This window comes from Podarcis erhardii (assembly GCF_964252035.2).
Source record: "Podarcis erhardii genome assembly, chromosome: 12".
NCBI classification, from domain to species: domain Eukaryota; kingdom Metazoa; phylum Chordata; class Lepidosauria; order Squamata; family Lacertidae; genus Podarcis; species Podarcis erhardii.
Genome location: NC_138513.1, coordinates 5,830,635 through 5,853,491, shown reverse-complemented (window position 1 = coordinate 5,853,491; position 22,857 = coordinate 5,830,635). Strand labels below are relative to the sequence as shown.

Genomic DNA, 22,857 nt, shown 5'->3' with positions numbered 1-22,857 from the left:
TTATTATTGTTTTTGTTTAAACCCATTCAAGAACTTGTACAATGACCACAAACAATGAACCATATGTTGCAGATAATACTGCAAATTTATTGTTCTATTTTTGTGATATACTACTACTACTAATAATAATAATTTTATTATTTGTAAAGGTAAAGGGACCCCTGACCAGTCATGGCCGACTCTGGGGTTGCGGCGCTCATCTCGCTTTATTGGCCGAGGGAGCCGGCGTACAGCTTCCGGGTCATGTGGCCAGCATGACTAAGCCACTTCTGGCGAACCAGAGCAGTGCACGGAAACACTGTTTATCTTCCCGCTGGAGCAGTACCTATTTATCTACTTGTACTTTGACATGCTTTCAAACTGCTAGGTTGGGAGGAGCAGGGACCGAGCAACAGGAGCTCACCCCGTCGTGGGGATCCGAACCGCTGACCTTCTGATTGGCAAGTCCTAGGCTCTGTGGTTTAACCCACAGCGCCACCCGCGTCCCTTCATTATTTGTACCCTGCCCATTTGACTGGGTTGCCCCAGCCACCTCTGGGCAGCCTCCAACATATATAAAAGCATCATAAAACATTAAACATTTAAAAAACTTCCCTATACAGGGCTGCTTTCAGATGTCTTCTAAAGGTTGTATAGTTACGTGCTTATCTCTTTGACAGGACATGAGAAGACTTGGTCTATTTATTTGTATCATTCATCATCCTTATGATCCTTGTTTATAAAACCCAATAAAAAGAAGAAGTAGCCATGAAAGCCATGAAAACATATAACCAATTTTATCTTTGAAGTCTTCATTAGAAGAGATAAATAGATGTTGCAGAAATTGGTTATATGAAGACAGTGTCACAGCCCCACTAAGTTGTGAAGGATCAGGCTTTGACTTCACAGTGGTGTGTTAGTCTTTTAGCACACTGCTGCCAAAATGTTGCATGTAGCTTTGGTTAGGGAAAATACACATGCAGCCTTGTGCAGATGAGACAGTCATAAGCATGGGGAGGCAATAGAGGCCACAATACAGAAATGAGTTCAAATTGGGCATGAACTTAGAACATGAGACATTGTGTGTGTGTGTGTGTGTGTGTGTGTGTGTGTGTGTGTGTGTATTTCCCCCCCACCATGAATTTTCAGGAGTACTGTACAGTCAAACCTCGGCTCTCGAACAGCTCAGTTTTTGAACGATTCAGCTCCTGAACGCTGAAAACCCGGAAGTAAATGCTCTGGTTTTCGAACATTTTTTGGAAGCCGAACATCTGATGCAGCTTCTGCTTGAGTGCAGGAAGCTCCTGCAACCAATCAGATGCCGCGCCTTGGTTGTCAAAAGTTTTGGAAGCTGAATGGGCTTCCGAAATGGATTACATTTGACAACTGAGGTTTGACTGTAACAAGCTATAGCCAGAATATGGTAGAGTGGGGAGCAGAGGGCTCATCCTTCAAATCTAATTCAATTGATGCATAAGTGCCTGGCTTGCCCACGACATTTACATAATGCAGAACCTGAGCGTGGAGCTTGCCTGCAAATTGCTGAAAAGTAAACAGATCCTTCGGGCAAAGCTCACATGCCATGCAAGATGCTGAGCTGTAGAGCTACTCTCGGGACAGCAGAGGGGTCCTCTAATTCTCACCTAGCTGCACGCTTTGAGGCAAATGCACTGGCTCCCCAGCACCCACTTTGCTGACAGCTGAAATGCGGAATCTGTACGTCTTGCCTGCTGTGAGATTGTCCACTACAAACTCTGTGCTTGGGATAACTCCGGTGCCGCATGGCTGCCAGTCACTGCCTGGGCTTTTCATTTCGACACGGTAGCCTATGAGGTCAGCACCCCCGTTGTTGAGCGGCTTGAACCAGGACAAGGTCACCGAGTGGCTGGTCTTACTTATGATCTCCGGTTCCTCAGGAGGGTCAGGGAGGGCTGAAGGCACAACAGAGTTCCAGGCATGTATAAAAGTCGTGCTGCATCTTAGAAGTATGGCAACACATTCAAGACAGTCCCGGGGCCGTAAGAGCCAACTGCTAGGGGCTGAGGTCCCTTCGCACACACCCAATAAAATATTTGATGGGACCACCCGCTGCCCAAGTTGATGCGCATTGCCATTCAAATGGTGCACGCACACCATGTCTCATGATTGATTATGCAAGGCGGGATTTACCTGCCTCCCCACATATTTTTTTTCGAGTTGGTACCCCTGCCCAGTGCTGAGTGGGAGGCAGGTCAGACTAGGGACCACCGACCTTCTGATCGGCAAATCCTAGGCTCTGTGGTTTAACCCACAGCGCCACCTGCGTCCCTAGAGCCCTAGACCTGGCCAATTGTTAACACCAGGCCTGCTTATGATAGGTACATTGTCACACCTACATCCAAGATGCTCCAGCCCTATAAAAGCTAGCCCAGACCTCATTTACAGAATGCTGCTGAAAATAATCATTTCTGACATATTGTTCAACAGGGAGTGCTGGGTGATCAATGCCAAAACATGGCTTAAGCCAGAACATCATTCTACAGGGGTTGCAGCTCAGCAGGGAATCTCAGAAATGCTCTGCATCTTACCACAAACATGGGGCAGCAAACCAAGTCCTCAACAGCCACAAGTGCTTGAGAACTTTTCAAACCAAACAGCGGCATCGTGTCAAGTCTAATGATGCTCCAGAGAAAATATCACCAGAAGTGTTTTTTTTATATATATATATCAACATCATTATTCTACTAAATATAATTCTGGCTTTGTTAGGATGTCAGCAAACCAAGGCACAATCGAATTTTCAAACTGATTTGTTGGAATTGGAACAAATCTTTTGAAAAGCGATATAACGCGTGAGCCACTGTGGTGCTTTGGTGGATGATCAGAACAGCGAACGTTCTGAATTTACAGCAGTACTTATCATGCAGAAAGTTACACTCAGGACAACAAGATTAAAAATCTCATTGATGTGACATTCCACCAAGCATAGAAAGAGTGGCACTATTGTCAGGCCCCACAATAAAGCTTAACGATGCTAAATCAGAGCTAGAATCATTAGGAACTTGGATTCTCCCAACCTACCTATGACAGATAACTTAGCTGACACAATGGCATCCCTTGCAGCAAAGGTCACCTCTCCAGAGTGATGTAGTTGAGCTTTCTTCAGTATGAGTTTGTAGCTATTTCCTTCTGCTTGGATCCTCCAGTTTTCATCTGCTTGGATATCCACATCGTTAATATACCAAGCAATTTCATTGACTGGAACTGCTTCACTTAAAACACAGGTGAAGGTGGCCTGGTCCCCAGCAGTAACTGTGGTGTCAGTGATTGGCTCCAAGAATTCCAGACGCCATCCTGAAATTATGACGAAATGCATGAGTAATGCCTTCAAAGCAAGGAAGGAAAAGTTGTGAGTTAAGTGCACCACAGGGGTGGGAAAACTGTGACCTTCAGATGTTGGTGACTCCAATTCCCAGCAGCCCAACCATCATGGTGATTGTCATCAGGGATGATGGGGTTTGTTGTCCAACAACATCTTGGAGGTCCACAGATTTCCCAGCCCTGCCCTTTTGAGTTTCTTAGTGTCCAGATCACTTGCTCAGCTCTTGGCTCAGCACACTTCGTCTCAGCTCCTGCTCCCACACTCTAGCTCATGGAAACAGGGTTATGTGGCTGGAGCCCATAACATTGCTTCATCTCACACCTGTTTCCAGGATGAGTGAGATCTGTGTGAATAACTGGGATTCCTTCTACAAGATGCTTCTACATTCTGGAGAAAATGGGAAGCGGAAAATCAATCCACAGAATGCAATCGGTACTCAGTGTTGGTGCTAGTGCTTTCAGTGTGTGTATGATACACAATTATTTGAATTATGGTGCTGGATGAGTCTCTTGAGAGTCCAATGGATTGCAAGAAGATCAAACCTATCCATTCTGAAGGAAATCAGCCCTGAGTGCTCACTGGAAGGACAGATCCTGAAGCTGAGGCTCCAATACTTTGGCCATCTCATGAGAAGAGAAGACTCCCTAGAAAAGACCCTGATATTGGGAAAGATGGAGGGCACAAGGAGAAGGGGACAACAGAGGACGAGATGGTTGGACAGTGTTCTCGAAGCTACCAGCATGAGTTTGACCAAACTGCGGGAGGCAGTAGAAGACAGGAGTGTCTGGCGTGCTCTGGTCCATGGGGTCACAAACAGTCGGGCACGACTAAACGACTAAACAACAACATGATGCACAATAGATTATGCCCCATTTGAATTGTGTCTTCTTTACATTGAAATGAACCCACCCACCCCCAACAACATAAAAAACATGGGATAACTTGACCCAACAACCCCCTCCTCCTTAAACGCACCACCAAAACTCACTGCAACCAACTGTGATCTGGGCTCTCCAACCTCTTGTACCACCAACAGAAACAAACAAACAAACAAACAACCTATCTGCCTGACACTCACACAAAACTCTGCATGTACACTGTGCAGAAGAATGAAATATCATTACCTCCCTTCTCTCTCCCCACAACCTCACAATCCCTATGACAGCAGCGTCTCACACCGAATGCAATTGACCTGTAGAAAGGACTCTATGAACTGAAAACAGAGACCTACATTATATGCACCTCTGTTATCCATGGAAATCTTTCAATAAAAACAAATTTAAAAAGAAAAATAAAAGAACGGGATGGAATAACATAACAACGATATAATGTAGGACATTTCATTACAGCAGACAGCAAGTTTTTGGCAGAAGGTGAACTGCAGCAGAACTAAAGCAGAGCTGCATGAGACAAATACAGGGAAGGATGCAAAAAGATGCCTTCTTACATCCCTACCCAGGGCTCCAACGTTACTTGCAGAGCACAGGGAAGAGTGGTCCTATAGTAGCTCCCATATTGAAAAGGTACTACCAGAGGAGTCCAGTTGCACACATCTCATTCGTTCATTACTCTGAGTCTAGTAACTTTCAGAAAAAGGACAGAGGATGACAGAGAATGGGAGGAACAATGATATGTTATCTGGGTCAGTAGGCTTGTGGTTATGGTGCAATAGTATGATACTACCTTTTACAGTTAGGAATGCAGACGAAGCCACATCACCGGTCTGGAAAGTCACTTGGCAGCTGTCATGGGGCGTGAGGTTCTTCAGGAGAAGGAGATGACGGAGACCATTTTCAAAATAAACCATCTCAATGTTTTCAGAAGTTTTGGCTGGCTCATCATCAATCAGCCAGTTATAATTGTAGCACTCAGGTTTCGAAAGGTAGCACTCAAACAGAGCTTCACCCCCTTCCATTGCATCAACGTTCTCTAAGCCCTGGACGATGGTGTTCTTGGCTGTTGGAAAGGTTTTTTAAAAAATAAATAAATTCACAATTAATCACTGAGTTTACACATCTGAACATTACGTAGAAAATCAAAATAGGCGATCACATATCAGTTGAATGCAATTCCTTAGATCAGAGGTTCTTAAACAGTGGTCTTCAGACCACAGGTGGTCTACTAGTTCTGTACAAGTGGTCTATATCTCTTCCATTACTGAAGAAGCTAACAAAGCTTTGACCTCGATCCTGTGATTTTCATAAACAGCAATGATGTTAGCACCGAAGGAAAAATGTTAAAATGTGAGTTATGTATGTGCTTTGATTTGTCAAGCAACAAAACTTTACAAACTGGTCCACTGAGGGCCACCCCCCCCCAGCAATTTGGTCAATCGAGGGGGGTGAAGTTAGTGAGCCACTAACTTAGACTTTCAATACAATCTTCATTTGAAACGCAGCGGTCATTGTGCAGTGGCTGAAGAGCTCTAAAACGATGGAATGTTCTGTTTGATGACCCAGCAAAGAGTTCCATAATCAACTGATCTGTAATGTCAACATAAGGGCAGTGCAACTCAGGAAGAGCATAAGAAGCTGCATCAGGCCAAAGGACCATCTAGTCCAGGAAGAGACACCATGAGCCTGGCAGCTCTGAAGCCATCAACCTGGATGGCTTTAAAGGAAGATTAGACAAATTCATGAATTACAAGGCTCTCAGTGGCTACTACTCATGGTGGCTCTGGTCTGCCTCCATAGCTGGAGGCAGCAATGGTTCTGAATACCAGTCGCTGGAGACCACAGGAAGGAAGAGTTGCCGTTATGTTCACGTGCTGCTTGAGGATTTCCCCACAGGCATCTGGTTGGTCACTGTGAGAACAGAATGCTGGACTAGATGGGCCATTGGCCTCATCTAGCAGTCTCTCGAGCCAGTGTGGTGTAGTGGTTAAGAGTGGTGGACTCGTATCTGGTGAACCGGGTTCGCGACTCCGCTCCTCCACATGCAGCTGCTGGGTGACCTTGGGCTAGTCACACTTCTCTGAAGTCTCTCAGCCTCACCCACCTCACAGAGTGTTTGTTGTGGGGGAGGAAGGGAAAGGAGATTGTTAGCCGCTTTGAGACTCCTTCGGGTAGTGATAAAGCGGGATATCAAATCCAAACTCTTCTTCTTCTTATGTCAAGCATTCTGTTCTCACTGTGGCCAAGCCGATGGCCAAGGCAAGCCAACAAGTAGGACCTGAGTGAAGCAACAGCACTCTCCACTTCCAGAAAATGGTATAACAGAGGCATACTGCTTTGATGAGGGAGGGTGAGGTGCCCACCTCAAACAGAGGAAGCCCAAGAGATGCCACCCGCCTCATCTCCACAGCCCAGCCCACCAGCAGAGAAGTGGCATTGGCAGCGGTTTCCTGTGAGATCTCGCTGAAATCTTGCAAGATCTCACAGTGGCAAGGGAGGCAGGGATGGAGTCCAGTTTCGCCAGAAGCGGGTAAAGGGGATGTACCATCTCTGGGCAAGCAGAATATAGCCATCATGACTCATAGGCATTGAAAGCCTTCTCCTCTGGGAATTTATCTCCTGGTAATCCTTCTTTAAAGCCTTCCAAGCCTGTGGGCTTCACAACTGCCAGGCTCATGGTGCCTCCTGCTTTTTTAAAAATGTGCTTTATTGATTTTAAGTTACCAACAAATTAGCTGTAAAGTCAAGAGAAACTAATAATGTCAGCAATAATCCATAATAATGTCATCATCAACAACAAGAAGTCAGAGTACAGAGCCATCCCAAAAAAGGGAAAATATAACAGTAATGATTCAATAAAAGCTTGTGAAAACACTTTAAAAATGGTGCACTGGAGGTACATACAACCTGCAAAATTGCATAAAATCAGTCAAAATATCTCTCCATTATGATGGCAAGATTGCAGACTTCCTGGTGCCTCCTCCTTAATTCAGCCCAGGGCAAACTTGGTTTCAGAAATTAAAAGGGGACAGAAACTGTCAGGATTGCACACTGCCATTGCTAAAGGTGGCCCAATGGTCAAGGAAGAGCCTGGGCAGCTTGTGAACCATCTCAGGGCAGGACTACTGAAAGACGAAATGACAACATCAAAATAAATGAGATACTGTTTTTTCCCCTTTTGCAATATGAAACATGTGAAACAATTCCATATCTCCTCCTAACCCTCACCAAAGTTTATGCATCGACCTGCAGTAGCTGACAGTAGAAACCCTTCTTCTCCCAATACGGAGATTTCCCAAATTGATCCTATGATGTCAAAAGCAATAAACATGGGTAATGTGAACTGCACCATTGTGGATTGCATAATTCCAAGTAGTTGTTAATGCACAGAATAGCACAAAATATATTGTCCCCTCTCTTGTCATTATGGACACCTCACTTTTACTGATTTTTAAAATGTTATGACCCACTTTCCCACAGGCTCAAAGCAATCAACAGGCACCCAATAGAACATAGCTAAACAAACAAATACAAGATGGGTGACACCTGGCTTGAGAGCAGTACATTTGAAAAGGATCTAGGAGTCTTAGTTGACCACAAACTTGACATGAGCCAACAGTGTGACGCGGCAGCTAAAAAAGCCAATGCAATTCTGGGCTGCATCAATAGGAGTATAGCATCTAGATCAAGGGAAGTAATAGTGCCACTGTATTCTGCTCTGGTCAGACCTCACCTGGAGTACTGTGTCCAGTTCTGGGCACCACAGTTCAAGAAGGACACTGACAAACTGGAACGTGTCCAGAGGAGGGCAACCAAAATGGTCAAAGGCCTGGAAACGATGCCTTATGAGGAACGGCTAAGGGAGCTGGGCATGTTTAGCCTGGAGAAGAGGAGGTTAAGGGGTGATATGATAGCCATGTTCAAATGTATAAAAGGATGTCACATAGAGGAGGGAGAAAGGTTGTTTTCTGCTACTCCAGAGAAGCGGACACGGAGCAATGGCTCCAAACTACAAGAAAGAAGATTCCACCTAAACATTAGGAAGAACTTCCTGACAGTAAGAGCTGTTCGACAGTGGAATTTGCTGCCAAGGAGTGTGGTGGAGTCTCCTTCTTTGGAGGTCTTTAAGCAGAGGCTTGACAACCATATGTCAGGAGTGCTCTGATGGTGTTTCCTGCTTGGCAGGGGGTTGGACTCGATGGCCCTTGTGGTCTCTTCCAACTCTATGATTCTATGATTCTATGATTCTAACTATAAAAACAAAATCGAAATAATAATAATAATACCACCACATTGCTAATAGCAACCAAATAAGAATAAGCAAAGAGCAATATAAGTGTATTAAGCAACAGTATCAGAAGTCTGAGCTCTGGGTAAATGCTGACTAATATAATCAAAGGCAGTATTTATATTTAGCATTTACGAAACACTTTAGGGTACTCAAAGCATTTCAAATTTATTTTATTTTCAGTTATCCTTACAACAGCCCTGTAAGGTAGGCCAGTATTACTTTCCCCCTTTTGCAGTTGGGGAGGTTTAAGTTCAGGCAGTGACTTACCTACGCCCACCCTAGCAAAGTTCATAACTGATGTGAGAATTAAAATAGCCGGGTGGCTCCTCAGCTCTCAGCTTACACTCAGAGCCACAACATTACAACAGACCTTTAATTATCCAAAACGACTTTAATTAGATTTTGCATGAAGAGGCAGCCCTAAATTAAAGACAGTATGTGGAAACGAAAAAAGGCATGTTGGGAAAGTGTTGGGAAGAGGTGCCCTGGGATATTGTTTCAAAGCTTTTGCAAAGACCATGTTTCACAGCATCCCTGCAGCAGGTAAGACTCAGTCCCGGGGGCCACATAAAATTGCTAACTAGGGAGGCAGGAGAAATTTGGCTTGGTTTCCATTTTCATGCAAACCTACCTAATATGTGCTTCCTGGGGGGGGGGGGAACCCACATGAACCAAAATATAGCTATCCTTTAAATTTTGCACTTCTCCAAATTTTGTGATGCAGTTCTCCAGCCAAATATTGTGTGTCAAAAATCTGTACATTATGGGGGAGGGGATAAGCATAAAAATAGTGAAAATAATATACTCAGCTAAGTTATATTAAAGTAAACTGCTTGCAAAAATGTGCACATTGCAGAAAACTGTTTTAAATGTGTGTGTGTGCTGGGGGAAATTTCCACCATCAAGCCTGATTTGTTTAATAGTAAAAAATCCAAGCTGATGCGAAACTTTGGAGAACAGAACTGAAGGACTAGAAAAATGTGAAACTGAGAGGAAACAAAACTGAAAGGTTTGCTCCGCCCTATAGCTATAACCCCCATTTTTTTAAAAAAGGAGTGGGGTCTTTCCCCCATGCTCTATAATCTGGAAGAGTCAACAGCTCCTCACAGAATCACAGAACTGTAGAGTTGGAAGGGATCCCAGCTCAACCCCAGCAATGCAGGAATCACAGCTACAGAAGCCCTGAGAGGTTGTCATCCAGCCTCTGTTCAGACACCACAGGCTGCAGCTGGAAAACAGCGCTAGGCCATGGCAAAAGAAGTAGCGCTGCTCATGGGTGGTTGCTGCTGTGAACGCTCCCTGCACTCCCTCGAGCGTCTTCTTTCCATCGTGGAAGACCTCACCTTGAACATCAAGCATAGCCACCACTTTAGTGCCGCCAGCTTCGCAAGAATAGATGCCGGTGTCCCCTGGGAGAGCAGGCTTAATCTTCAGTTTGGCCACATTCCAGTCTTGCTCAATGACAATTCGCTGGCCGTCTGCATGAACCACCTGCTCGTTCTTCATCCACGTGGCCTGCACAGGCCTGGAATACTGGCAGATGAATTCTGCTGTGCCATCTTCGTCCACCGTAATGTCCTGCATGGGACTGACCACTTCAATGGTTGGATCTGTCAACCGACACGTCAGGAGGGACATGTATTAGTGCATCCTTCGGGGAACATTTAGGGGCGCTCATTTTGTTTAAGCACAGTGCTCTCGGTGTGAGTGAGATGCATGAAAAGCTGATGAGAAGCATCACTTAGTTTGATGAGTTTTGTGTTTGCTTGTGACATCAGCAACGAGCAGAATAGAAGCAGGTGGATTAGCTGTTAGGGAAGCTGCCGTGTTGTGTGTCCCTGGGACATTACAGTTCTATCTCTGTAGGTGTGTTACTAGAGAACGGGCTCACATTCTGATCTATAAAGGTAAAGGTACCCCTGACCGTTAGGTCCAGTCACAGACAACGCTGGGGTTGCGGTGCTCATCTCGCTCTATAGGCTGAATATAGGGAATATTTCTCATCCTTGCCAAGTTTTGTTGGGGTTATGGGTGAGGGAGATGTTGGAATTCAACTACCCTGCCTTGGGCTCAAGTTAGATCTTACCATTTTAATTTAAAGCAGTTTTGCCTTATAATGACGGGGTGGCCTGTAAGATAAAGGTAAAGGTACCCCTGACTGTTAGGTCCAGTTGTGGATGACTCTGGGGTTGCGGCGCTCATCTCACTCTATAGGCCGAGGGAGCCAGCGTTTGTCCAGACAGCTTCCAGGTCATGTGGCCAGCATGATTTAGCCGCTTCTGGTGAAGCAGAGCAGCACACGGAAATGCCATTTACCTTCCCACTGGAGTGGTACCTATTTATCTACTTGCACTTGATGTGCTTTCAGACTGCTAGGTGGGCAGGAGCAGGGACCGAGCAACGGGAGCTCACCCCGTCGCGGGGATTTGAACCGCTGCCCTTCTGATAAGCAAGCCCTAGGCTCTGTGGTTTGGACAACAGCACCACCCGAATCCCATTTTCTGATCTATAGACCTGCCCAAACCAAGACCTTTAATCCCACTCACCCAATTATTGGGTCTGCTGGAGTCAAGGGCTGACATAGCGTGGGATTGGCAAGAATGAAGCAGCGTTGACCTGAAGTGGCAACAGCCCCAGTGGTCAGATTAGACCTCTTTCGATGGCCCCCTTTGCTGATGTCTTACAAGACAATTGAGTGGGGCATAATGTTGGCTAAAAACTGAGTCCAAGATTGAGATCAGAGTGAGGCAAGTTGTGTCCTGGGTGAAAATGTTTCAGAAGTGACATTGGTGTGAAAAACAGTCAGGGCTCCTCAGAGAAGAGGTGAGGTGACTCAGGCTGCACTAATTAAGAGGTCCTTGTTTTTAAATTTAAGACTTGTCCATTTACCATACTTGCACACTTAGAGCTGGACTTGGAATTGTGCCGGAATTGGACTAAGATGCAACAGCTTACATTAATGCACAAAAACCAAACTAGAATTGTAATGTTGTGAGTTCCACAGAGGGACCAGTGCATCACCAAATAAGCATCATTTGTGCACATGTAAATAGTGAATGAGAAGGAAAGAATATCCTCCTGACATCTTCTGGGAAGATCTGGCCTGGACAGAAAAGACAGGCTGATATAAAGAGAAAAGGCAAAAAGCACAGAGATAGCATTACCAGCTGAAATATAAAGGAAGTGTCCGTTAAGGGCATTAACGTAAGCATGGTTAGAATTTCACTAGTATTTTATTTTCCTGGTGAATTAAGCATGGTGCCACCCTTGGATTCTTCATGTATTGTTCTTATTTCAAACTGGATCTATCCCTTTCTACCTATTTTGCTTGATGGATGAAGAATGCAGTGTAACTTGAAAGCCTGGGTTCTCTTACATCAACACAATTTGGTATAATAAAGGGAATTACTTTACTGCTTGTTCATGCCGATTATTCTCTGAAAATATCTTGGGAAGCTGCCTATGATTTCACAGGAACTCTACGTGATTTCTGACTATAAACGAATTCCAGTGGGATTATTGAACTGAGACACACAACCGCTCAACTTCTGCAACCTTCGTCACGTTCCCTACAGGTAGCAGCCATAGCCTTAAGGACCAAGGTGGTTCATGTGCAAGAGAGAGGTGTCAACTTTCCTAGTGTTTACAGCCATAAACCTCAGTGGGAGCGAAATATTTAGAACTAGTAACCATAACCCTTTGTCCAGTTCCAATTTCAGCATGAGGGGGAAATGTTTGGGGGCTCACTATGCAAACACTTATACAAGCCCCCCAAATTTCCACCCCAAATTAAACTGGAGGGCAGCAGCTGCACCTGGATGCACATTCAGAACATAGCTGTCAACTTTTTCCTTTTCTTGTGAGGAATCCTATTCGGAATAAGGGAATTCCCCTTAAAAAAAGGGAAACGTTGACAGCTATGATTCAGAAGTGCATGTAACTTCCAGCAGCAGTTCCTAAAAGCAAGGGCATCTGAGACACACTGTGGAATATATTGTAAACCACCCTGGGATATTCATATGAAGAGTGGCATAGAAATAATAATTTCCCCATGTTTCCAAGACTGGGGCTGGTAAGACGAACAGGGCGGGTTTCGTATATTCTTATTAAGGATCATTTGCCCCAGTAAGCAATGTTGCACCTGTTTTGGTTATATGGACGTGTCTTTTGCAAGAAAATTTCTAATTCAATATGTACACTGCCAGCATTCACCTCTGAAAATCTCACATTTTAATTCCCTTTTCAAGCAGTATCTTTCTGCCTAGCTGTCTACGCTATGCTTATGAGAGTCTGCAAACAACTTGGAGCTTAAAGGGGGGTTCATACTTTTCTCCTGGCCCATGGAAGGCTTTGGGAGCAACCTCCGTTGTCTCTCTGTGTGTGCATGTAAGTTATACCTTATCATGAACTAGTACTGGAAAGAACACCTGCAGTGGAATATCTTGTAAGAGGCCGGCGGATAAGCTAGTAAGATGGTGCTTACTGGTTAATGCATGCCTTCCAGTAGCCATTTTGCAGAAAGTTGTTAAGGCCACCTGAAGCCAGAAGCGTAAGCAGCGTGGTTTGTGGGGTGGCCCGTTGGGCAACTGCATCCAAAGCCAAAATACCTTTGATTAATAATTTAGCGGAGGAAATGAGGGGGCCCGCTCTGAAGGTCACAATTCCTGAATCATTGGGCCCCAGGTCCTTTAGGGTCAAAGTATACACTTTCCCATCTTGCACAGAGATTTCGTTCACAGGGCTGCTTTGGAGGGGAGATCCGTCCAGCCACCACTGTACGTTTTGCATGCCCGGGCGCGAGAGCTCGCAAGTGAAAGTGGCTGATTCGCCCGCAAAGACGTCCGTGTTCTTTAAACCAGAAACTATCTGCACTTCCTCTTCTGCGTAACAAAGTGAGAGAATGCATACCAAGGGAGAATACATGTGTAAACATACCGGCTTTTACGAAACTGACAACACCCACCACTTAAGAGACGAACATCATTAAGGGACTTACAAACCTAGCAATCAAGATTGATACCGAAGAACATATCACAATTACACATAGACACACTCAAGGCCAATGGTCGAAACTCATTTATCCTGGAGAAATGGTTACATGTTGGCACCTCCTGCCATGCCCACTTGTGATGTTGCCATGGGATAGTGGTCTTTGAGAATGACCTGCTATGATTGCAACTGATCACATTCTTAAAAATACTTTGGAAACTAGGTACAATCGAGACGTTGGTGAGCTGTAATTTGGTCTAATGTTGGCATCAAAATACCACGAGCCTGTGCCAGAACTTCAAGAAAATTCAACTTGCTGGACCCTCCATCATGTTAAGATGGAACAGATATGGGAATCCACCATTTTGGTAGGTACAGGACATGCATTCATAGGACAACACCATGGCATCTATGAGATTGCAGAGATCAGTTAACATGGATTTTTAATAAAGAATCGTTCTCTTGTCACATTGACTAACTTTCTAACATGCTTCCTTGAAGGTTTTTAAGCAGAGGTTGGGTGGCCATCTGTCAGGGAAATTTTAGTTGAGATTTCTGCATTGCAGGGGGTGGACGAGATGAGCTTTGGGGTCCTTTCCAACAATACAATTCTTTTATTCTATGACTGTATAAGGAAGCTAATCTGCCCCAAACTTAAACAAGACAGATGGGGTTTTGCTTTCACACAATCAAGCAATTGATACTTTTTGTCATAATATTTCACCCTGATATGCAAACGAGGTAGATGTGCCAACTCTCTCGGTGTCGCCTTTGATAGGCATGCCTTAGATACACAACAAAACCTTCCTCAAATGATAAGAGAATGAGTGCTCAACTATTCATCCCAATGTACATTTGTAAAAACCTTTTGACGGTTTCTTGGAACCAAGCCAGGTGGTAATTGTGGGAGATGCATAAACAGTTTCTTGAAACAAGCTGAAAAGTAGCTGTAGGAAGCTGTTATTTTCATGCTGTGCATGGCATACTTAACCCTTTCTCCTTCCACTGTTACCCACTCAAAATCACACTTCTCTGCAGCTTTTCTCCCTGCAGGGGAAAAGGCACAGGCAGTGGCATAGCGTGGGTTGTCAGCACCCGTGGCAAGGCAAGTAATTTGCGCCCCCTAACCCGTGGATTTGCGCCCCCTAGCCCGTGGATTTGCGACCCCTAGCCCGTGGATTTGCGACCCCTAACCCTAACTCCCAGATGTTGCGCCCGGTGCAGCCGGCCCCCCCTGCACCCCCCACGCTACGCCACTGGGCACAGGGACCTTGTAACTTCTCTCCCACAGGTGAGAAAGCAGCCAGGTGTGGGTTGATTTTGAATGGGGAAATGGCAGGAAGCAAATAGGCTATATAGTCCCTTCTCCTCTCCCCCTCCCCTCAAAAAAACTCCTAATCACAACCTCCAATTGCCAGGAGACCATTCACATGAGTATCATGAAGCATAAAATGATGCCTAGTAGTAAACTAAAAGGAGAGCTCTGGCTTTTTGGCTTATATATGCTTGAAATGTTCTGCCAGTACAGAGTGGCAGTGACTACTGCTTTCATACACCTGGGACTATGCATGTGTCGTTCACACATACAGGTTTGTTACTCAATGAGCGAAGCATTGTGACAGAAACTTGCATGTGTGAATGAGATCTCACACATCGAGAGCCGTAGACAGAACTTTCATAGCACCTCACATTAATGCATGTCAACGAAGCTAGGACACACCCAACCGACCGGCATCACGTGCTGAGTAGCCAGGTAGTGAGAGATAAAAGTGATGTGGATACGTGTGTGAACCAGCTCTACCTCTCTTTCAAATCAGAACCAGTGAAGGCGGTGAAGGTCCTGTGTGAGTGTCTGGAGGCAGTTGGAGGATGGATGGCGGCTAACAGATTGAGGTTGAATCTTGACAAGACAGAAGTACTGTTCTTGGGGGACAGGGGGCGGGTGGATGTGGGGGATTCCCTGGTCCTGAATGGGGTAACTGTGCCCCTGAAGGACCAGGTGCGCAGCGTAGGAGTCTTTCTGGACTTAAAGCTGTCCATGGAGGCACAGGTCAATTCTGGGCAGCTGTTTACCAGCTCCATCTGGTATGCAGGCTGAGACCCTATCTGCCCGCAGACTGCCTCGCCAAAGTGGTGCATGCTCTAGTTATCTCCCGCTTGGACTACTGCAATGCGCTCTACGTGGGGCTACCTTTGAAGGTGACCTGGAAACTACAACTAATCCAGAATGAGGCAGCTAGACTGGTGACTGGGAGCAGCCGCCGAGACCACATAACACCGGTCTTGAAAGACCTACACTGGCTCCCAGTACGTTTCCAAGCATGATTCAAAGTGTTGAGCTTTAAAACCCTAAATGGCCTCGGCCCAGTATACTTGAAGGAGTGTCTCCACCCCCATCGTTCTGCCCGGACGCTGAGATCCAGCGCTGAGGGCCTTCTGGCGGTTCCCTCACTGCGTGAAGCCAAGTTACAGGGAACCAGGCAGAGGGCCTTCTCGGTAGTGGCACCCGCCCTGTGGAATGCCCTCCCACCAGATGTCAAAGAGAAGAACAACTACCTGACTTTTAGAAGACATCTGAAGGCAGCCCTCTTTAGGGAAGCTTTTAATGTTTAACAGACCACTGTATTTTAATACTCTGTTGGAAGCTGCCCAGAGTGGCTGGGGAAGCCCAGCCAGATGGGTGGGGTATAAATAATAAATTCTAAATTCTAGACTCAGGGATTTAAGCAAAGCACCACCAAACCACTTTACGCACAGAATTACAATACTGTGTCTCAGCCCATATGCTTTGGTGTTGGGTGAATGTGCTGCTCTGGAAGCAGTGTGGTTTTGCACCACCATATGGTACGTGTAAGTTTTGGGTTACAAAATCCAGCCGTATTATGGTGAACGCACCTTGTACATAAACGGAGCCTGTCGACAGCTCGTCTCCTGTGCTACAAGTGTAGGGGCCGCAATCTTCGGGCTCCAGATTGTGAATGATCAGCTCAATACTTGTGCCTCTCTGCCGCATCTCATACTTGGCACTAGGCTGAAGGACGATGGCTCCTTTCCTCCACTCCACAGGAGCGTCGGGTTTTGAGATCTCGCAGCGCAGGACGGCCTTTCCACCGGCTTCTGATTCCACATTCTGCAATTCTTCTTTGAAGAGCACTGGCAGAACTGCAGGGAAGAGAAGATCAGGGCAGTGATAACTCTAACCCTATCAAAACGGAGGGCGTGGACTGAGAAAGATTTGTGATCATAGATCACGTCTTTAATTAATGTAGCATAAGGAACTCTGGCGCCCACACCAGCTTCTGCTGGACTTTGGAGTGATGCCATCTATGGCAACAATGTCAGAGATGAGATAGGTAAAGGTATATGGATATATTGGATAGAATTGGGATGGCCAATTCTAGTTGTGCCCACGGGATTATGAGCACTGCCCAGCTACCACTGATTTCAAAATCCATACTAAGATCCCAGAGGTTGTTAAGACTGGGAGAAGAAGGTAAGGAATGAGGTACCTGTGGTCAAACAATTATCTAGCTTCTGGCAGTTGTTCCAAGTTTTAATCGGAGTATGCTAAGAGGTTTTCCCAGAGTTTCATTCATATGGAAAATGAAATTGTTACACCAGCCGTTAGCCACAGACATGGCAGAATTGGTCTGTAGGTGGCAGCGGAAGAGGACACCAGGAGGGGGCAAGGGGACAGTTGCCAGCCCCCTCCCAATGAATCATAACCCTACAGAGTCCCAGTTTTCACTTATTTTTTTTTTCTTTCTGCTGTCCCACATTTGGTTGTTAGTACCTTTATAAGTACTACACAGGTGGCGCTGTGGGTTAAACCACAGAGCCTAGGACTTGCCGATCAGAAGGTCGGCAGTTCAAATCCCCGTGACGGGGTGAGCTCCCGTTGCTCAGTCCCTGCTCCTGCTAACCTAGCAGTTCGAAAGGACGTCAAAGTGCAAGAAGATAAATAGGTACCGCTCCGGTGGGAAGGTAAACAGCGTTTCCATGCGCTGCTCTGGTTCTCCAGAAGCGGCTTAGTCATGCTGGCCACATGACCCGGAAGCTGTATGCCGGCTCCCTCGGCCAATAAAGCGAGATGAGTGCCGCAACCCCAGAGTCGGTCACGACTGGACCTAATGGTCAGGGGTCCCTTTACCTTTATAAGAGTTTTCCTGCTTGTTTTTCCTGATTTTACATTGTAGATGTTGTATGTTCTTTTTCTCACGGTCTCTCTCTCTCTATATATAGCATTTGTAGAACCTAGGATATGAGGCAACATGTACAGGCACTATTCTGACCATTTTCCTGTGAGTCAGTAGCCTGCTCCCTGCAGGATACGCTCCCACTGTAGCTTTCCTACCATTCCTACCAATGATGGCAGTGATGCAAGACAAACACTTGTTACATCTCTGGAGTGGAACGATTGATTAAAAAATGCAGACCCCCTCCAGGTGACAAAGGCAAACATGCAGAAGGACTGGGAACGAGCCCAAGCTTATCCTACCTTTGACTTTCACTGTGGCTGTTGTCTGTTGGTCTCCTGAATTGCAGGTGTATTCCCCAGCATCCTGAGCTTCCACATCATAGATGAGGAGCTCTGCAAAGTTCCCTTCCTGCCTGAGCTCATACTTGTCGCTTGACTGCAGCACCACTTTCCCTTTCTTCCAGGCCACCGGGGCCAAAGGCTTGGACAGCTCACAGCGCAAAGACACCGTGTTCCCCGTCTCAACCTCTTTGTTTTGGAGACCACGTTTGAAAAGGACAGGGAGAGCTGGAAGGCAATGCACACATTAAAGAGAACTCGTATCTGAGAGTCATTATGATCAAAATACTCTTTCTTAATCATGCCTCCTTCTGGCTCAGAATAGGAATAGCAGTTGAGTTTCATTTTTTTAAAAAATGATTTGTTGATGTGTTTCTGTTTTTAATGGGACGCGGGTGGCGCTGTGGGTTAAACCACTGAGCCTAGGACTTGCCAATCAGAAGGTCGGCGGTTCAAATCCCCACAACGGGGTGAGCTCCCATTGCTCGGTCCCTGCTCCTGCCCACCTAGCAGTTCAAAATCACGTCAAAGTGCAAGTAGATAAATAGGTACCACTCCGGCGGGAAGGTAAACGGCGTTTCCGTGCGCTGCTCTGGTTCGCCAGAAGCGGCTTAGTCATGCTGGCCACATGACCCGGAAGCTGTACGCCGGCTCCCTCAGCCAATAAAGCGAGATGAGCGCCGCAACCCCAGAGTCGGTCACGACTGGACCTAATGGTCAGGGATCCCTTTACCTTTACCTTCTGTTTTTAATAGCATTTGCCATAGCTGTTCTTAGTTTATATAAGTGATGGCTTTTGGGGCTGCCTAGAAAACATATCTCATGGGGCAAGCTATATAAATGCAATATAGGGATAAATAAATGCCCCGATTGCACTAGCACTTTGAGATTCAAAAGGGGTGTGTGCTCAGTCAAGAACCCTTGGGCCAAATGCTCTCAACACCCCTAAAGCCCTACTACACATAAGTACAAAACATAACGGTTGCTCTCTTTCCTCCCATCTCTGTAAAAGACTAGCTTAAAGGGAAAAGCTGTCTGGAGCAACCCCCAAAAGTCATGATGCCACCCCCAAAAAATTGTCTAAGCTGAAATTTGATACCGGTCTGGAGGTTCTTTCCCAGGCAAAGCACCTGCAGGCTTTCAGAAGAAGCCTAAAGCGTTGTTGTAAGATTAGAATAAAATTCTGGGGAGATACCTGAACATTCCTCAGTTGCAGCCAGATTGTGATCGAGGCAAAATTTGCTATGAATTTTGTGGTTTGTCTGCAGGCAAGATATCTGAGGAACTTCAAGGGAAATCATAAAGGGTTTGGTGAGCCCAGAGTCCAGGCATAAAAGTTACTGTAATCATTTTCAGTAGTGCAATATACTTCACAATTATTATTTTCATTTCTCCCAGCAACCTGAGGACAACTTCACACTTTTATGCTGTTACACTGAAGCAGAGGTGGGCAACCTCTGGCCCGTGGGTTAATTTTTGCCCGCCAGGAGTTCCAGTTTGGCTCATGAGACCAGATTCTCAGCTGATGGGAAGGATATGGGGTCCAATCCTGTGCTGGTTGCATGCAACAGTTCCCCATAGGGAACTGGCGCACACAGTCAATGCAGAGGAATTCAGCTTCCCATCATCAGCTCAGTCTGGCAAAATTCAATACAGAGATACGATATCTTTATTTACAGATAGGTAGCCGTGTTGGTCTGCCATAGTCAAAACAAAACAAATTCCTTCCAGTAGCACCTTAAAGACCAACTAAGTCAGTTCTTGGTATGAGCTTTCGTGTGCATGCACACTTCTTCAGATACACTGAAACAGAAGTTTCCAGACCCTTCTATATAGTGAGGAGGTGGGGAGGGGTATTACTCAGAAGGGTGGTGGGAATGGGTGATTGGCAGATAGCTGTGATGAGCCTGTTGACGACTCTTAATGACTGCAATAGGTCTTACAGGAAAAAGCAAGGGGTGAAAAGGTGAAAAATGGCTTTGTCATGTATAATGAGATAAGAATCCAAGGTCTTTGTTCAGACCAGGTTTCTCCATGAGAAACAGCGTTTCTCCCTTGACAGCGTTGTTTTTTCCCTGACCATGCAGCTCCCAAACCACACACAGAGACCATAAGTTAATGGTCTGTGTGTGTCGTTTGGGAGCTGCACGGCCAGGGGAAAAGAAAAAAAACCCCAATGCTGTCCAGGGTTGTAAAGACTGCAGAGATAATAATTGGGTGCACTTATCCCTGATCAGGAAAGGTTTTGTACTGTACTCACTGCTGTAACAAAACTTAGCTTTTTCGGGGAGTTCAGGCCAAACTCCTTCCTGGTGGCAAAAGGATTTTCACTGAACCCCCTTTAAAAATCAAGGCTTCTTCCTCACATTGCTGTGAGCTGCTTAGAAGTGAAATGCTTCAGGATTTCAGAGCACTAAACCACCCAATGCCATTTTGTCCTCAGATGATTGACAGGTGGACAGTCCCACCCACCTGTTAAATTTGGCCCAATCGTAATAAAGATCTGCTCCATGGAGCAAAAAAAGGTTCCCCACGCCTGTTAGTCATAAACTCCAAAGAGAGGTTCTCACCTTTAACCTTTAATTTAGCTGTGGTCTTCCTGTCGGCTGTACTACAGCTGTATTCTCCTGAATCTTCAGGGACCGCGGTATGGATGATCAAACTGTGGGCAGTTCCTTCTACTTTAATTTCAATCTTCTGGCTAGGCTGGACTGTGGACGAACCCTTCTTCCATTCCACACGGACATTGGGTTTGGATAGGTCACAGCGGAAGATAGCTGTGGCGTTCTCATCTACTTCCATATTCTCCAGCTGCTTTATGAAGATTACTGGAGCAGCTGTACAGAGGGGAAAACAAAGCCTTTGCTGGAATGGTATGTATATACATATGTGTGTGTGTGTGTGTACACACAAACAAAAACAATTTGAACCCATGTTTCATTCTTAATGCAGCCTCAGAATGAGGCACAGCATTGAAATACAATAAAACAATATTCGTTTAAATGCAACTTAAGCCAGTAAGATACTAATATAACCACTTCAGCTAAACGAGGGGTACCACTTTAGTCAAATGCTTGGATGAATAATCATGCTTTTTACCTGGTGTCAAAATTCCATTACCATAGATAGCAATGGTGCCTGATAAGGGTGGTCATTCTAAAGTACGGGTGCCAGGGGTTACCACATACCATTATTTCAGAGAACTGTGACACAGTGAGAAGGGCTTCATTATCCCCCGATGGGCTGCTTAATTGTTCAGCAAGCATAAAAAATTAATTACTTTTGCACTATTCCTGGGGGGGGGGGGATATTTTTTCTGCAAAAAATAATAGAGGACTCACACTGTCCAACATCTAATTAGGACATCTTCCCTGGCTGTAAAACCTTTTATCTAATCAATCCTCTGTGGGTGCTGTAATGATTATTTTGTTTGGTTGCATTGTTTTGTACATATTTTTAAAATAGAGAGATTTGGGAAATAAATATATTTATTTCCCAAATCTCTCTATTTGTAAAATAACGTATTTTTCCAGGTATAACACCCCCCCCCCATGTATAAGATAACCCGTATTTTTTAAAACCCAAAATTAAGAAAATAAGTTGTTTAGCTTTTGGGGGGGTGAGGGAGGTCACTTCTGCCAATCGCTCACCCACCTGCCCGCCACTGCTGATCGCTTGCCACAGCCACTGCCGATGGCACAACTCACCGCAGCCAATTCTCTGCCCACTCGCTGCCACCAACAGCCCACCTGCCCACTTCCCGCAGCCGCCAATCGCCTGCCTGCCTCGCCACAGCTGCCAATCGCCTGCCCAATTGCCGCAGCCACAGCCAATTGCCAGCAGGCCTTGCCACAGCCACCAACCACCTGCCCAGTCACGGCTGCCAATCTCCTGCTTGCTGCTGCCATTAATCGTACGTCCCCTCTCTGCATTCACTATCCATGTATAAGACGACACCCAATTTTTGTCTAATTTTTTTAGCAAAAAGCATCATCTTATACACAGAAAAATACGGCATGTACAAAATAATGCAACCAAATACACACACACACACACAGACAGACACACACACACACAATAATCATTAAAATAATTCTTAAAAAACATCACTACCAACAGAGGTTTCATTAGATAAAATCATTATAGTAGCCTCACTTAAGCACAGTAGTCCTGGGACCTTGCATCGCTGCTTCTCACCCCCAATATTCACCTCAAAGGAACCCCAGGGTTTGCACTTAGAATACAGAGATCTGTGATTTGAGTAGACAAGCACATTTTTTGATCAACAGAGCTAAGTTTCTTCTGACAGACACAACAGGGTATTGCAGGATCCAGATTATTTTGACAGAAGGGAGAGCTCTCCCTCTAAAGGACTGGCTTACTTGTGCTGCTCAGTTTGCTGGGCCTCATTTACAGAAAAATGGTGGACCAGTTTGAGGGTCAATAACATAGATCCCCCTACAAAGAGTTAGCTCACTTACGCTGCACGGTCAGCTGGGCCTCAGAAGAATTCTGTCCCACTTTGAAAGTGACGGAGCCGGAGTCTTCGAGTGTCACCTTCCGGAGGGTGAGCGTGTGAACTTTCCCTAGAACCTCAATCTCGTTCATTTCGTTGGACTGGAGAGGCACCCCGCTCAGACTCCATTCCACGTCCTTTGCCTTCTCCCGAGAGACCTTGCACTGGAACACGGCATCTTCGTTTTCATACAAGGTGATATCTTTCAGTGCCTCCACTATGGTGGCTGGTGCTTCTAAAATTAAAGCAGAAAGATATATTTTTCCCCCCAGTTCCTTTTTTCTTTCCATA

The 22,857-nt window shown here is 45.6% G+C and overlaps 1 protein-coding gene and 1 pseudogene across 35 annotated transcripts in view; one reads left to right on the top strand and one right to left on the bottom strand.

The window, feature by feature from the left end:
* The window catches only part of LOC309325987 (7-alpha-hydroxycholest-4-en-3-one 12-alpha-hydroxylase pseudogene), a 354,547-nt pseudogene that overhangs the window by 131,643 nt on the left and 200,047 nt on the right, over positions 1 to 22,857 (top strand). The window lies entirely within an intron of this gene.
* Positions 1 to 22,857, bottom strand: part of OBSCN (obscurin, cytoskeletal calmodulin and titin-interacting RhoGEF) — a 263,745-nt gene that overhangs the window by 107,823 nt on the left and 133,065 nt on the right. For 30 of the 33 annotated variants that reach the window (XM_081834068.1, XM_081834096.1, XM_081834098.1 and 27 more), the window contains 9 exons: positions 22,532 to 22,801; positions 20,621 to 20,887; positions 18,012 to 18,278; positions 16,409 to 16,675; positions 13,132 to 13,404; positions 9,868 to 10,134; positions 5,024 to 5,296; positions 3,040 to 3,312; positions 1,623 to 1,910 (listed from right to left, as the gene is read on the bottom strand). In XM_081834068.1, the coding sequence (XP_081690194.1) occupies positions 1,623 to 1,910; positions 3,040 to 3,312; positions 5,024 to 5,296; positions 9,868 to 10,134; positions 13,132 to 13,404; positions 16,409 to 16,675; positions 18,012 to 18,278; positions 20,621 to 20,887; positions 22,532 to 22,801 (2,445 nt within the window). The remainder of the gene's footprint in view (positions 1 to 1,622; positions 1,911 to 3,039; positions 3,313 to 5,023; positions 5,297 to 9,867; positions 10,135 to 13,131; positions 13,405 to 16,408; positions 16,676 to 18,011; positions 18,279 to 20,620; positions 20,888 to 22,531; positions 22,802 to 22,857) is intronic. The other 3 variants (XM_081834069.1, XM_081834097.1, XM_081834075.1) reach the window with 3 other exon arrangements.